The 12,612-nt window shown below is 51.8% G+C and overlaps 1 protein-coding gene across 5 annotated transcripts in view; it reads right to left on the minus strand.

The window, feature by feature from the left end:
- Positions 1–309: 309 nt before the first annotated feature.
- Positions 310–12,612, minus strand: part of RBPMS2 (RNA binding protein, mRNA processing factor 2) — a 37,394-nt gene continuing 25,091 nt past the window's right edge. Inside the window, exons 7-9 of one of the 5 annotated variants that reach the window (XR_004677370.1) lie at positions 12,101–12,170; positions 11,229–11,829; positions 310–550 (exon numbers count right to left, since the gene is read on the minus strand). Coding sequence is in view for 1 of the 5 variants with exons in the window: in XM_034994662.1 (XP_034850553.1) it covers positions 12,108–12,170 (63 nt within the window). In the remaining 4 variants the exon portion in view is untranslated. Of the gene's footprint in view, positions 551–10,673; positions 11,830–12,100; positions 12,319–12,612 lie in introns of those variants that run through there. The other 4 variants (XR_004677373.1, XR_004677372.1, XR_004677371.1 and 1 more) reach the window with 4 other exon arrangements.

Genomic DNA, 12,612 nt, shown 5'->3' on the forward strand with positions numbered 1-12,612 from the left:
TTGGGAAATCTTTTGATTTGCAAAACGATTTATTGCCCAGACATCCTGAGTCATTCGCTTTCTCAATATTGAAATCACTATTTTAAATTGTTTCTTTGGAGCCCCAGAGACTTTTTTTTTTAAAGATTTTATTTATTTATTTGAGAGAGAGAGAGAATGAGAGACAGAGAGCACGAGAGGGAGGAGGGTCAGAGGGAGAAGCAGACTCCCCGCTGAGCAGGGAGCCCGATGCGGGACTCGATTCCGGGACTCCAGGATCATGACCTGAGCCGAAGGCAGTTGCTTAACCAACTGAGCCACCCAGGCGCCCGGAGCCCCAGAGACTTTTACACACCAAGGCAACACACCAAAATAAAAGTGAGGATGGGGAAAAGATAAGTCCTTTGTCAATAGTATAGGTTAAGTTAGGCCGTAGTAACAAGCAACCTCAAAATCTCAATTGCTTTAAACCAACAAAGAATCTTCCCCCAACTCACGATACGTGTCCATCGCAGGTCAGCTGGGGGTTCTGATCCATGCCATCATCGCTCGGGGATCCAGACTCCACCATCTGAAATGTCATCAGTCACCAGGCCAGAGAGAAGGTAAGAAGGAGAATCATACACTGGCTCTTAAACGCTTCCACCCAGAAGACACATTTTGGTTCATATTGGCTAAGCAAGTCACATGGCCACACCTGACCTTTTTTTTTTTTAAAGATTTTATTTATTTATTTGAGAGAGAGCATGAGAGGGAAGAGGGTCAGAGGAAGAAGCAGACCCCCCGCCGAGCAGGGAGCCCGATGCGGGACTCGATCCAGGGACTCCAGGATCATGACCTGAGCCGAAGGCAGTCGCTTAACCAACTGAGCCACCCAGGCGCCCTGACCTTTTTTTTTTTAGAAGATTTATTTATTTATTTTGAGAAAGAGAGAGCATGAGCCAGGAGGGGCAGAGGGAGAGGGAGAACTCAAACAGAACCCCCGCTCCATCCCACCACCCTGAGATCATGACCTGAGCTGAAACCAAGAGTCAGAGGTCCACCCAAGTGCCCCAACACCTGACTTCTAAAAGGTGGGAAAGTACCTGCAGGAGAACAGGGAACATGGGTGAGCAGCACTGATGCTGAGGGTTAACACACTTTTCTTTTGTAAAATTCGAGGCAAGAAATCGTGGAAATGAAGCAAGATGAGACAAGGCGTTAGGAAGCGCAGACTAGTCCTTGTCGAAGATATTGGTCTGGAAATGGATTCCCTTCAACATAACCCTGACACCTATCCTAGAGAAGCCGTTTTGCACCCTAGGAGCACATATACCCAAGTGTGAAGACCACTGCGGCTTTGGTGAAGCCTTCTCTTTAGATCCAGGGCCCTCTCCGAGTTCCTGCTGTCATTATTCCTTCACTAGCCATTTGGAAGCTGGGGAGTTAGTTACACTTTTATACATGTGTTTCATGTTTTCCTAACAAGCTGTAGTTTCTTGAAGGATGGAAACCATAATTTTAAGTTTTTATATCCCCCACACTATCTAGCAAGGACAGTTAGAACTTATGAGTTCTGCTTGATGGCTGAATTGGTCATTTTCCTCCGTGGCCTTCAATCTCCTCATCTCTGCAGCCGGAATAACAAGGCTTGCCCTGAGGATCTCAATTGAGATAACGGAAGTAAAAGCTCCTCCCATCCCACTCCCTTTCACTTAACAGCGACCAGCTTCTTCACACTCCAATTCTGAAAAGCTGTGTGTAATGATGAGCCATTGAAGGCTCTTGAAAAGTCTGTGGGCAGTGGGTTTAAGCGCATCAGCCCCAGGCATCAGCGAATGCTGGGTGGTTGCAGGACCTGCAAGGCGGGCGGTGGGGCGGGGACAGGGGTCCAGGTGGAAAGTTGCACTCCAGATGTGATGCAGGGAATGGCGAGCCACACTGCACCGTCAGGGACCGACCCCAGATGCCTTCCTGAACTCCAAAACCTGGATTCAGGGCTGAAATCGGCAACCCTGGCAAAGGGTAATTATAAACCTCACGATTCCGCCGGTCAAAACCAAACATTCTGTGCACCCCGACCCTGCCCCCTGGTGGCCTCTCGAGGCATTGCCCATACAGCTTCCTGTCACAAGGAAGCCGAATTCTGATTCTCATAGGGGAGATCTGGGATAGACGTGGGTGAGGAGAAGATAGCCAAAATTGCTTCTGTAGAAAAAGAAAGGAACAAAGGAGGGAGAGGAGCGGGCCATACACATGGGTTGAGCGCAAGTGAGCACTTGAGGGGAGTTTTTGTCCCTGGACTTACTGCACTAAGTGAAAACTAGAATCTTTGAGTTGCAAACCAACAACACATGGGCATAGTTTAAGTCCATGCAACAGTTTTTAAATTTTTGGGTTAGTTGCCAACATCTGAAATCAGGAATTTGCACATTAAAGTCTGAATGTCCGATTTCTCCTGAAAAATCAGATCATCAAGCCATGTGAGGTCACCATCCTGCTGAGCAGTAGCCGGCTGGGGCTGAAAAGCACTGTCCCTTTCATCAGGCCTAAGCTCTCCTGCCCTCCCCTCCCCGTCATCCAGGCTGCCTCCCTCAGTGCCACCCCCTTACCCTGCAGGCTGGGAGTCTGCTACTCCTGACTAAGGTGGACGTTTCATGATGGAGAGCAGGATCAAAAAATACCAGGATGGGGCCAACCAGTCATCCAGTGCTTGACTTGCCTCCAGAATATCCCCACTAAGCATCATCATGCTTATGCTTGAAGACCTCTGGGGACAAGAAAATCATTGCCTATTAAGGCAGCCCATTGCACCTTCAGATAGCTCCAACTGCTTTCACAGGGTAGGAACGGTCTGCTGAGATTGCATTCTCTTGAGGACACATGTCCAGAGAGAAGAGACTTCCCTGCAATATTGTCTCAAAAGTGAAGTAGCCACTTAGCAGACATGTGTTAGGCACCACCAGGTGCCCTAGACTACGCTGGTGAGTGATGATGGCATGACCTGTGCCCTAAAGAAACTTCCAGTGCAGAAACCAGTCAGATTTACACAGATACAATCAACACCGGACAGTGCTAATTGATATAGTGACCTTTGGGAATAGCGCACTGAAAAGGAGCTGTCCAAATCGGAGCCATTCCCAGACATGAGAAATTAAACATAAGCTGAAAATATCAATGGTGGCAAACTCCTATGGACATCTAGGAGTTTAATCCGTGAGCCAGAAGGGCGTACAGGTAACTGACTTGATCTTTTGTGAAACAGTGAGTCAGGACACCTGAGTTTTATGTCAGTTTTGCATGACTGAGTGAATTTGGGCACATCTCTTTGCCTCTTAGGGACAAGGCTTCTCCATCTGTGAACACAAAGCAAGGGGCTGGATCAAATTTCTCAGGACCTAATATTTACTTTCCTATCCCCAATGCCAGCATAGCAACTGACTATCTAGAATACAAACTATGTACAAATCCAGTAAGTGCTCCCTAAATGTATTAAAAAAAAATTTTTTTTTAAGTAAACTCTATTCCCAACATGGGGCTCGAACTCATGACCCCAAGATCAAGAGTCCCAAGCTCTGCGGACTGAGCCAGCCAGGCGCCCCAATGTTAACAATGTTCCCTAAATGTTTGTGATTGCCAGGCGACTCTGTCTCTGAGGGCATTAGCCAGAACACAGGCACCCAGAACAAATGGACCGGAAAGTAGCCCCAGGCAGAGTTCCTCCTGGGAGATCAAAAGAGAAAAAGATGTGTGTGAGGCTTGTGAACATTTTTGACCACAAGAGGGCGCCAGAGCCCCACTCCACCCACCTGGCCCCTGGGAAGAGGGGGGCCTCATCAGAGGCCACCTGCCTAGTGCTGTCGCGGGTGAGCAGAAACGTCGCCTCAGGAACCACTGGGCCAAGACAAGACGCCTGAGATGTAAACACAAGTGGACATAGGACAAGGGGGCAATGGAGGATGTGGATGAGGGAGGACAGAGAAAGAGCCAAAGATTGAGAAAGGGACTTGCTGGGGTCCCAGAACATGCCTAGAGATACATCAGAAAATGAGACCTAGGGTGAGGTCACACTAAGTCCCCAGGTTACCTCTCAACTTCAGAGGGAAAAACCTCTCTCTTTGAGTATCTCAGAGCCCACACAGTGGTCAGCAAATGTCTTCATTTGGATGCACAGTAAAGAAAGGGCTAGAAGCCAGATGCAGGTGGGTCCTGAATTCCTGAGTTTGACCATCAGCCCACAGGCTTTAGAGAACCATGAAAGAAAGTCCTTTGAAGCTGTGAAAGTGGTATTTGGGCAAGATTCATCTGTGAGTGTGGACAGGAGAGATTTAAATATATACGTCCATAGGGGCGCTTGGCTGGCTTAATTGGAAGAGCACGTGACTCTTGATCTCGGGGTCGTGAGTTCGAGCCCTATGTAGGGTGTGTAGAAATAATTTAAATAAATAAATAAAAACCTTCATATATATATACACACACATATACATATATACACATATATGTATATATACATACACGCACATCCATGAAGAGTATATTCAAAGAAATCTGGGGGAATTGATCTTTGGGAAAAATCCCCTTCATGGTGCTTCTCTCTCCATCTCTTTCCTGAGACCCAAGCCACTTTCCAGGAGGCACACTCTGTCAGTTCCAGGGATGAGAACTTGGGCCTGGAAAGAGAAACTGGCACAGTTGAGAAGCCTCTATTAGGAGAGGCCGCCTTTCCCAGGGCTGAAGTCTATGCTGTCCTGCTCTGGGAGCTGAGGAGTTACCCTGGGGTGGAAAATGGGGGCATCTCCCTCCACGCCCACATCCTAAACCACCCACATAGCTGTTCTTAGAAGCCAAGCACAGAACCACAAAACATGGCTCCAGAGTGGGGTCTAGACTCAGGGGAGGGGAGGCGGAGGAGAACAGGAGGGCGGCATCCAGGGGGAAAAGGGAAACTGAGCCATTTGGAATCACTGACTTCTTCTTTCTTTATTTAGAGAGGGAGGGAGGGACTTAAGCAGGCTCCAGCCCAGCACAGAGCCTGACACGGGCTCGATCTCACAACCTTGATCTCATGACCTGAGCTGAATTCAAGAGTTAGATGCTTAACCAGCCCAGCCACCCAGGCGCCCTGGAACCGCCCACTTCTAAATCTTCCTCTCCTGGTTACTATGCACTGAAGTAGATCCACGGCCCAGATCTACAGCTGCATCCCCCCGTACAGGAACTGTGCTTGACCCTCCACCTGAGCACCAAACACAGGCTACGTAGGGAATAAACGTCCAACGAGAGTTTATGGCGAGGAAGGATGAGTGCAGAGAGAATGAATGGGTAAGAGGGTGTGGTCCCTCCCCTCAGTGACGAGAGCCAAATACAACGTTGGCACCTCTCCAGACTTGAACTTCCTGTCCACGAAATGGAGATGGTTATTCCCCAGACCACATCCCAGAGCAACTGCAAAAATCAGACAAGAGTGCTTCGTGACTGCAGGCTGTGGACATAGCCCCCGCCTTCTCTTCTAGCCCCTAAAATCTCCTGATTTTAAGGTATTGAAAGCCACAAACTGAAGTAATTCATCTTGAGTGATAAAAACTACTCATTCAGGCAGCACTGCGAAGATGCAGTTGCTTACAGACGCCAACAACATGATCCAAGTCAGGTACGGGTAGTCGCTATAGGTACATGTATAATCCTGCCCTAGCCAAATTAGGAAACAAGTCTACCTGCAGAGATTTCTGAGCTCTGATCACCCTTATCCGGGGGTTTTTCCCTCCCACATACTGTAATGGTCGGAGCCTTTGTTTTTTGTTTGTTTGTTTGGCCTCTTTCTTTTTTTAAAAGACTTTTTTTAAAATTTTTATTTATTTGAGACAGAGAGAATGAGAGAGAGAGAGCACATGAGAGGGGGGAGGGTCAGAAGCAGAAGCAGGCTCCCTGCCGAGCAGGGAGCCCGATGCGGGACTCGATCCAGGGACTCCAGGATCATGACCTGAGCCGAAGGCAGTCGCTTAACCAACTGAGCCACCCAGGTGCCCCTGGCCTCTTTCTTAACCAGGTAACTAGAAAGGTTTGGGTAACCGCTGGCTCTTCCTGCCCAAGTGGGGCTTTTCCAGTTCCCATGAGGCTCTCCCAGAGTCTCCCAGGAGCCCTGGCCTTTGTGGGAGCCTGTGGCCCAGAATTACAGAGAACCATTTAACTCTGGACAGGGATGCCAGAAAACCAGGTCTTGAGCCTTTTGCTTTCCGTGGGACGCCCCCACCCTTTTTTCTTTTTAGATTTGAGAGAGAGAGAGAGAAAGCAGGGGGAGGAACAGAGGGAGAAAAGCAGACTCCCCACTAGGCATGGAGCCCCGATGTGGGGCTTGATCCCAGGACCCCGAGATCAAGACCTGAGCCAAAATCACGAGTAGGACGCTTAACCGACTGAGCCACTCAGGCGCCCCTCTGTGGGACCTTTCTAACTTCCATTTCCATAGCTGCAAAAAGTAGGTAATTTACTGCCTTTCTTGCTTATCTCACAGGGCCTTTCTGAGGATCACCAGAGAGGGGGTATGAGAACATGTTTTGTAAACTGTAAGGGAGTAGGTGACTATATCACACTGTTAGTACGACTGGCTGGTATTGTCAGAACTTTCAGATCCTCCAAGCTAGCTCTGGAGGCTTGCAGGTGTCCTCTGGGATTCCTGGGCCTCTGCCCTCTCCTTCCTCCACCACTCCTCCAGGTAGAACGTGGAGTTAAAGACCTTTTGAGAACCCTTGATCCACTGGGAAAATAACCAAGGAGTGCATAAATTAGAATCACTTCAATTTCATTACTTATTAAGGATGAGAGAAAGATGACCAGATGTTCTTCTAAAGATAACCAGAGCCAAGTGTCACTGAGTACCCACTATGCTTTAGGCACATTCCTCTGTTATCATTAACCCTCCTAATACTGAGAGAAGGGCACAAATGCATAAAGAATACACACACATTCAGAGGGGAAAAGATAGGTTTTCATGGAATGATACAGCCATTCTTTGAGACTCATCTTACTAAATTGTGTTGCATTTTCTCTACCACAAGCAGAAATGGAAATACACTATCTTGGTTCTTGCATAAGCAGGAAGCCAGAGGGGTCCTACAGGCCCAACAACCTTACCCCTTAGGTTAAAAGAGACAGCCCAGGGCTGGGCTGAAGGCAGATAGGCCTCTGTGTCCCTTAATCCAGGACCAGCACCCGGTATCCTAGAAAGAGATCAGGCCATACCGAGACCAAGATACCCGGGCAGGAAGCAGAGTGTGGCACGACGGGAAACCTGAGCTCTAGTCCTGGCTTCTGGAACTGCCCCGGATAGACTTCCAGGCCCATGGCCATCCTGGGGCTGCTGCTAAAGGGCGTGTATGTGCATGTGTGTGTGTGTGTGTGTGCGTACGCACGTGTCTGGAATGGCCACATGGGATGGTGGAAGGAGCTGGGCTGGGAGTCAGGAGACATGAGTGAAGCGTGCCTTAGCTGTTGTTTTTATAACCTTAGAGCAAACCACTTCATCTCTCTGTGCTTCAGTTTCCTCATCTGTAAAATGGGAGACCAGACTAAATACTCTCCATGCTAACATTCAGATTCTGATGGTCAAGGGCCCCTCAGAAAACCAGGCAAAGTGGTTGGCTCTAAGGTTATGAAGACCATGGCCAAGGGGCACCTGACGTCACTCACTGACTGCCCTCCCAATACCAGCAGGGGCTCCCACTCACCCAACCCACTCAGAAGCCAGAGAACGAGGGAGCCTGTGGATGTTGTCTGCACTGAGCAGACAGTGTGGGTGGGCTGGGTGATGGTCAAGGAGACCCAGGGGAAACGCCTCAGGAGCTCAGGCCCCTTTCCTGTCATCTCTGGAATACTGCCAGGACAGTGATCTGTCCAGCCTCTCCCCCCTCACAAGGATGAGCCCTCAGCGCCTACATCCCCTCCTCCGTTCCTGAGGGAAACCGTCAGGCAACAGGGCCTGCCATGCTGGAGGTGGCCCATGATTGGGGGTGGGGTTAGGCTTTGCATGGAGGGAAAGGTAGGTGGGGGAGGGGGGTAGGCTGTAGCTGGGTGGAGAAGTTTTTGCTTCTTCCTCCCGACACTTTGTAGCAAAGTCTTTCTTCCTCCGTGTGTACTTTTTTTTTTTTTTAAAGATTTTATTTATTTATTTGAGGGAGAGGGAGAACCGTTTAACTCTGGACAGGGATGCCAGAGGGAGAAGCAGACTCCCTGCCGAGCAGGGACTCCAGGATCATGACCTGAGCCAAAGGCAGTCGCTTAACCAACTTTACTTTTCCCTTCCAGGGTCCCCTTCTGGTACTTTCCCTAGTCCTACTCTGAGGGGCTTTGCCCTATTTCTCAGGGATATTGGCATTCTGACAGAGAGCTCCTCAAGATCAAAAAAAGCTTTCTTCAGACCTCAGAAAATGGAGCTGGGCAGGGCACATGCATGACAGGCAGGGCAGGCTGGAAAGGGCAAGGGATCGGTGAGTGCCTTTCTCTCCTGAGACTGCCGGGACCCTGTGGAGCCTGAGCCTTTACCCTGTGCTGATTCTCAAGGAAGCTCAATGTCAGGCCACACAGCCTGGAAGTTCCAGAGGTGGGCCAAGGAACCTGCTCTCCTGCAAAAGGCTCCAAATTAAGTCACATCCCTAAAAGGGCTGTTCAGGCAGCAATGCCCAAGAATGGCCGAGCACCAGCTTCAGGCCAGGCACAGGGGGTAGCCAGGGCTCCCCAGTGCCTCCTGACAAGCATCCATTTACACAGGCCTCACTCGTGTGTGAAGGCGAGCGGGAGGTGTGCGCGCTCGTGAAGATGACCTCCTTTGCCACAGAGATGATCTCGGTGCTGTTGGGCAGGGGCTCCCCCGCCAAGCTGAAAGAACCCTGGTTGTTCCCAGATGCCTAAAATCCTTTCGGAAAGGAAAGAAGCCTTTCACCTGTAATCAGATCAGGATTAAACCCCTCCGGAAAGGAATACGGTGCTTTTTGGAAGAAGCCCAGGATGGGTGGCAGGACCTGGCGGCTTCTGACCCGTCGTACTGTCCTTGCCAGGAAGCCTTTGAACTTCACAGCTTCACAGTTCAGTCCAGACACGACTTTCTGCAAAGGGCTCTCACCCTCAGGAAAGGCCCCAGTCCAGCTGGAGAGCCCCTCTGGGATGGCCTCAGAGCCCCCTCTCCTTCCTGGCTCCTCCTCTCAGACCCAGGCTTGGGCCCTGCTCAGTAAGGCGTGAAGGGGGCCCCCCAGGGAAGCCAGAGGAGCAGGGGCCTTTAAATTATGGAGCAGCTTTCCTAGCCCCTCTCGGAAAGGCCCAGCGCCCCAGCTAAATAATTCACCACCTCAGGAAGACCCAGTGGTTCCTGACACAGCTGAAGTAGGTCAGGCATCAGCTTGGCCCTGGGGGGTGGGGGGAGCTCAGAGCAGCTCCCCACCATCACTAGGCGAGGCTTCAGGCTGGGAAGCAAGGCCTCGCTGGTCCAGATACTGCAGGGAGGCGAGGGGTATAGGCAGGAAAGCATCAACCCCCTCCTCAGGCTGCCGTGCCTGTGTGAACACAGCCACCCATTCCCCTCCTCCCACCCAGACCTCCCTCTGGGGTCCCTGCCACCCCGCCAGGCTCCTCCTCCCTCACAACACCTGGGGGCGTGTTCTCCCTTCATGGGCATGGGGATGCGTGTGTCATCCCCTGGCCTTTAACAGCTGACGCACTCATCAGAACACCTTAGACCCAAATCCCCCGATGCAGGGCTGGGATTCAGAAAAGGTGAGGGAGGGGGGAGAGAGGGAGACCAGGGCCAGCCACAGCTGCTCCCGTTTTGCTCAGAGCAAGACTGGAATGAAACCCTGCAGCTGGGGGCCTCTGGGGCGGCTTCTGTCCTCCCTTTCTAGGCACAGCTTCAAGCCAAGCTGTGAAAGGTATGGGGTGGGGGGCGCGGCGTAGACGGAAAAGACAAACAGCAAAGCCATGAACACAGTGCTCCAGCCCTCCAGGAGCTGGAAAGGACTCCAAACCACCACTTCACCGATGAAGAAACTGAGGCCCCAAATCACAAAACCGGGGCCAGCTGCAGGCGTCCTGACAGGGTTCAGGGCAGTCCAGGATCATGGCTCCACACGGCCTCCCTGACCTTCATACCCATGTACTCTGGCTTCCGGCAAAACCTCCCCTCAAGGAATCAGCCACCACAGGGAGCTCGCGGGGAGCCAAGAGGGGGCAGGAGCATCGCCCTTTCTGGGCCAGACTCCTGGGTTCTCCTTCGCTCCAGCACAGCCTCGTAAGACATACACCAAAGACGCTTCCCAGAAGAGCCCGCCCTCCCAAACCACAGTCCTTTTCTGCTAGAGGGCCTGAAAAGGCCACAGGCCAGGAAGGGTCAGGCCAACTAGGGCACAGCACCCAGAGAAAACAAAGGTCCCATCTGGGTGCTTCCTCTAGGTGCACGGAATCTCCATCCATATGCTCAGACCTTGGATGAGGACGAAGTGAATGAATCAAAACCAGGGTGGGCTGGCAGATATGCCCCCGCCGTGGGGTCCTGGGCAGGTCCCTTTTTCTCTAGGACTGAAGTCAGACAACAAGGGAAGGAAGGAGAGGCTATGCGAGCCCCAGGGCCCGGGCCCACTTCACCTCTTTCCCCCCAGCTCGCAACGTCTACCCTTTAGCTGTGCCCTCCCGGCGGCCATCTGTGTCCCATGGAAGCAAAGGTCAGAGAGCAGTTACTTTGGATGACTTTTTATTTTGCATTTCATATCTTATCCAGCTTCACATTCTCACAGGCTCAGCAATTACAACAGCCACCTCGTCTCCCAAGTCTGAAAACGTCAAGACAGCCACAGCTGTGGCCAAAGGCAAAGCACGGATGTGCTCACAAAACAAAAAAATTGCACAATTTTTTTTCCCTTCATTTTTCTGAAACAAATGCCTGACACAAAGGCTTATTGCTGGAGAATGGAAACCCTTTTCTTCTTCATGCCTCAAACTAAACATTAAACTTATCTGACAAGGCGAACAAGGTCTCTTTAATAATTAATTGCACACACACACGAAAAATCCTTTATGATGCATAAATATTTTGTTACACAGGGTACAAAAATACTTTCACTTTTTGGTTGGTTTCGAAGTTCGGAAAGAATGAGGAGCATGGGCAGGGGTGGGGTGCACTGTGGAGAGGTAAGCAAACCGGGCAGAGAAAGGATTTTCTCAGCAGTTGTTGGCCCCGCTAGGAGGAGGAAGCGGAGGGCCCAGATTTGAAATGAAAAAGAAAACACTACCTCTGTCAGGTGGTCGTTGCTGTTCGGCCTGGAAGCGCGTGGGGGTGGTGGGGGGCCCCGGCTGCGGGGCGGAGCGAGCTGCGGGGCTCGGTCTTCACTGAAGCAGGGGGCTGTAGGGGAGGGTGTGGAGAGAGGGACCGGGAATGATGAACCATTGGTGGCCAGGACCTGTTGCTATGGTGACACAATGTGAGAACAAACTGTACACTCACATATACACAAGTTGAAGTGTCTTAATTCATGCCAGAAAACATGCAAAATTAAATGCCTCATTTCTCTGAGGTGGAGCTATGGAAGCAAGTCTGGACCAGAGGTCAGGCCTTGCTCAGTCCCAGTGAGACCTCCGGGCTGGGTCTGGGTCTCCCAGCAAGAAGCCCCCGCCCCCCCCCAACCCCCCCGGGGGGCCTTGGGAGGGGGCTTTGGGGAAGGACAGGGCTGAGGGAGAGGAGAAAGGAAACAGGAAGCAGTCCACTGAGTCAGGCTTAAAATTCACAGTCTTTGGAAGGAAGCAGCAGCTCTCCACAGGCCGCCTGGGGGCAGTGGAAGCTCAGAGCGGCTTCCTCCCCAGCGGGGCAGGGGCTTCAAGCTGCGGTGACAAGACCTGGAGGGAGGGGAGAGAGGTGGCCGTGAGCAGAGGGGTGGCACTGGAGCTGAACCCAGGCCTGGCCCTTGTGACAGGCTGCAAGACGGCTGGCAGGGGGTGCCGGTGGGAGGAGAAGGGGAGAACCCAGCCAGAGTGCCTAGTGCGCAAGCTCAGGTGGAAGCCTAGCACCAGTGAGCTGCCGGGCTCAGGCCGAGGGAGGAACCGTGGCCCCCGCAGGAAGCCAGGCTCTCGCACACTTTTCCTCCTGGGCCTCTGGGCCAGCACTTACTGAAGAACTAACAGAACTGACGATATTTCCATCCTTGCTGGGTGGTATCAGAAGAAGGGTACCAGCGCACCTGCAAGAGAAGCCAACGTCAGGAGCTAGCTGTGCAGTCCCTTCTCTTGACCGGGGAGCCGTCAGCGTCCCTGCTGGAGTCCTGCTTCTGTCACTGACTGGTAAGACGCCGGGCCAGTTACTCACCTCTAGGCATCGGTTTCTTCATCCTGAAAATGGGAGAGCACCACCTGACCCGCCTCCTCCGCAGGGTCGAGGTTCAAGTGAGAGAAGCCTTACGGAGGGGTTCGATACTCCACTCAGCCCGATGGTAACGTGCCAGCTTGTACCAGGTGGAGTGTCGGCAGTCGGGGCACTGGGCCAGGGATCCGCCCCTCCCCCTGAACTGGGAGAGTGCAGAATGCCTGATGTTGGGAGAATGAACCTAGTAGAGTTTTGCTCGGCTTCTTTCTGTCTCAGGGCCCTCATCCACGTATAGGACAGAGATGACTAGGCTGATCCTC

The sequence above is a fragment of the Mirounga leonina genome, unplaced genomic scaffold (genome assembly GCF_011800145.1).
Source record: "Mirounga leonina isolate KUSES-001 unplaced genomic scaffold, KU_Mleo_1.0 Mir_91, whole genome shotgun sequence".
Taxonomy (NCBI): Eukaryota; Metazoa; Chordata; class Mammalia; order Carnivora; family Phocidae; genus Mirounga; species Mirounga leonina.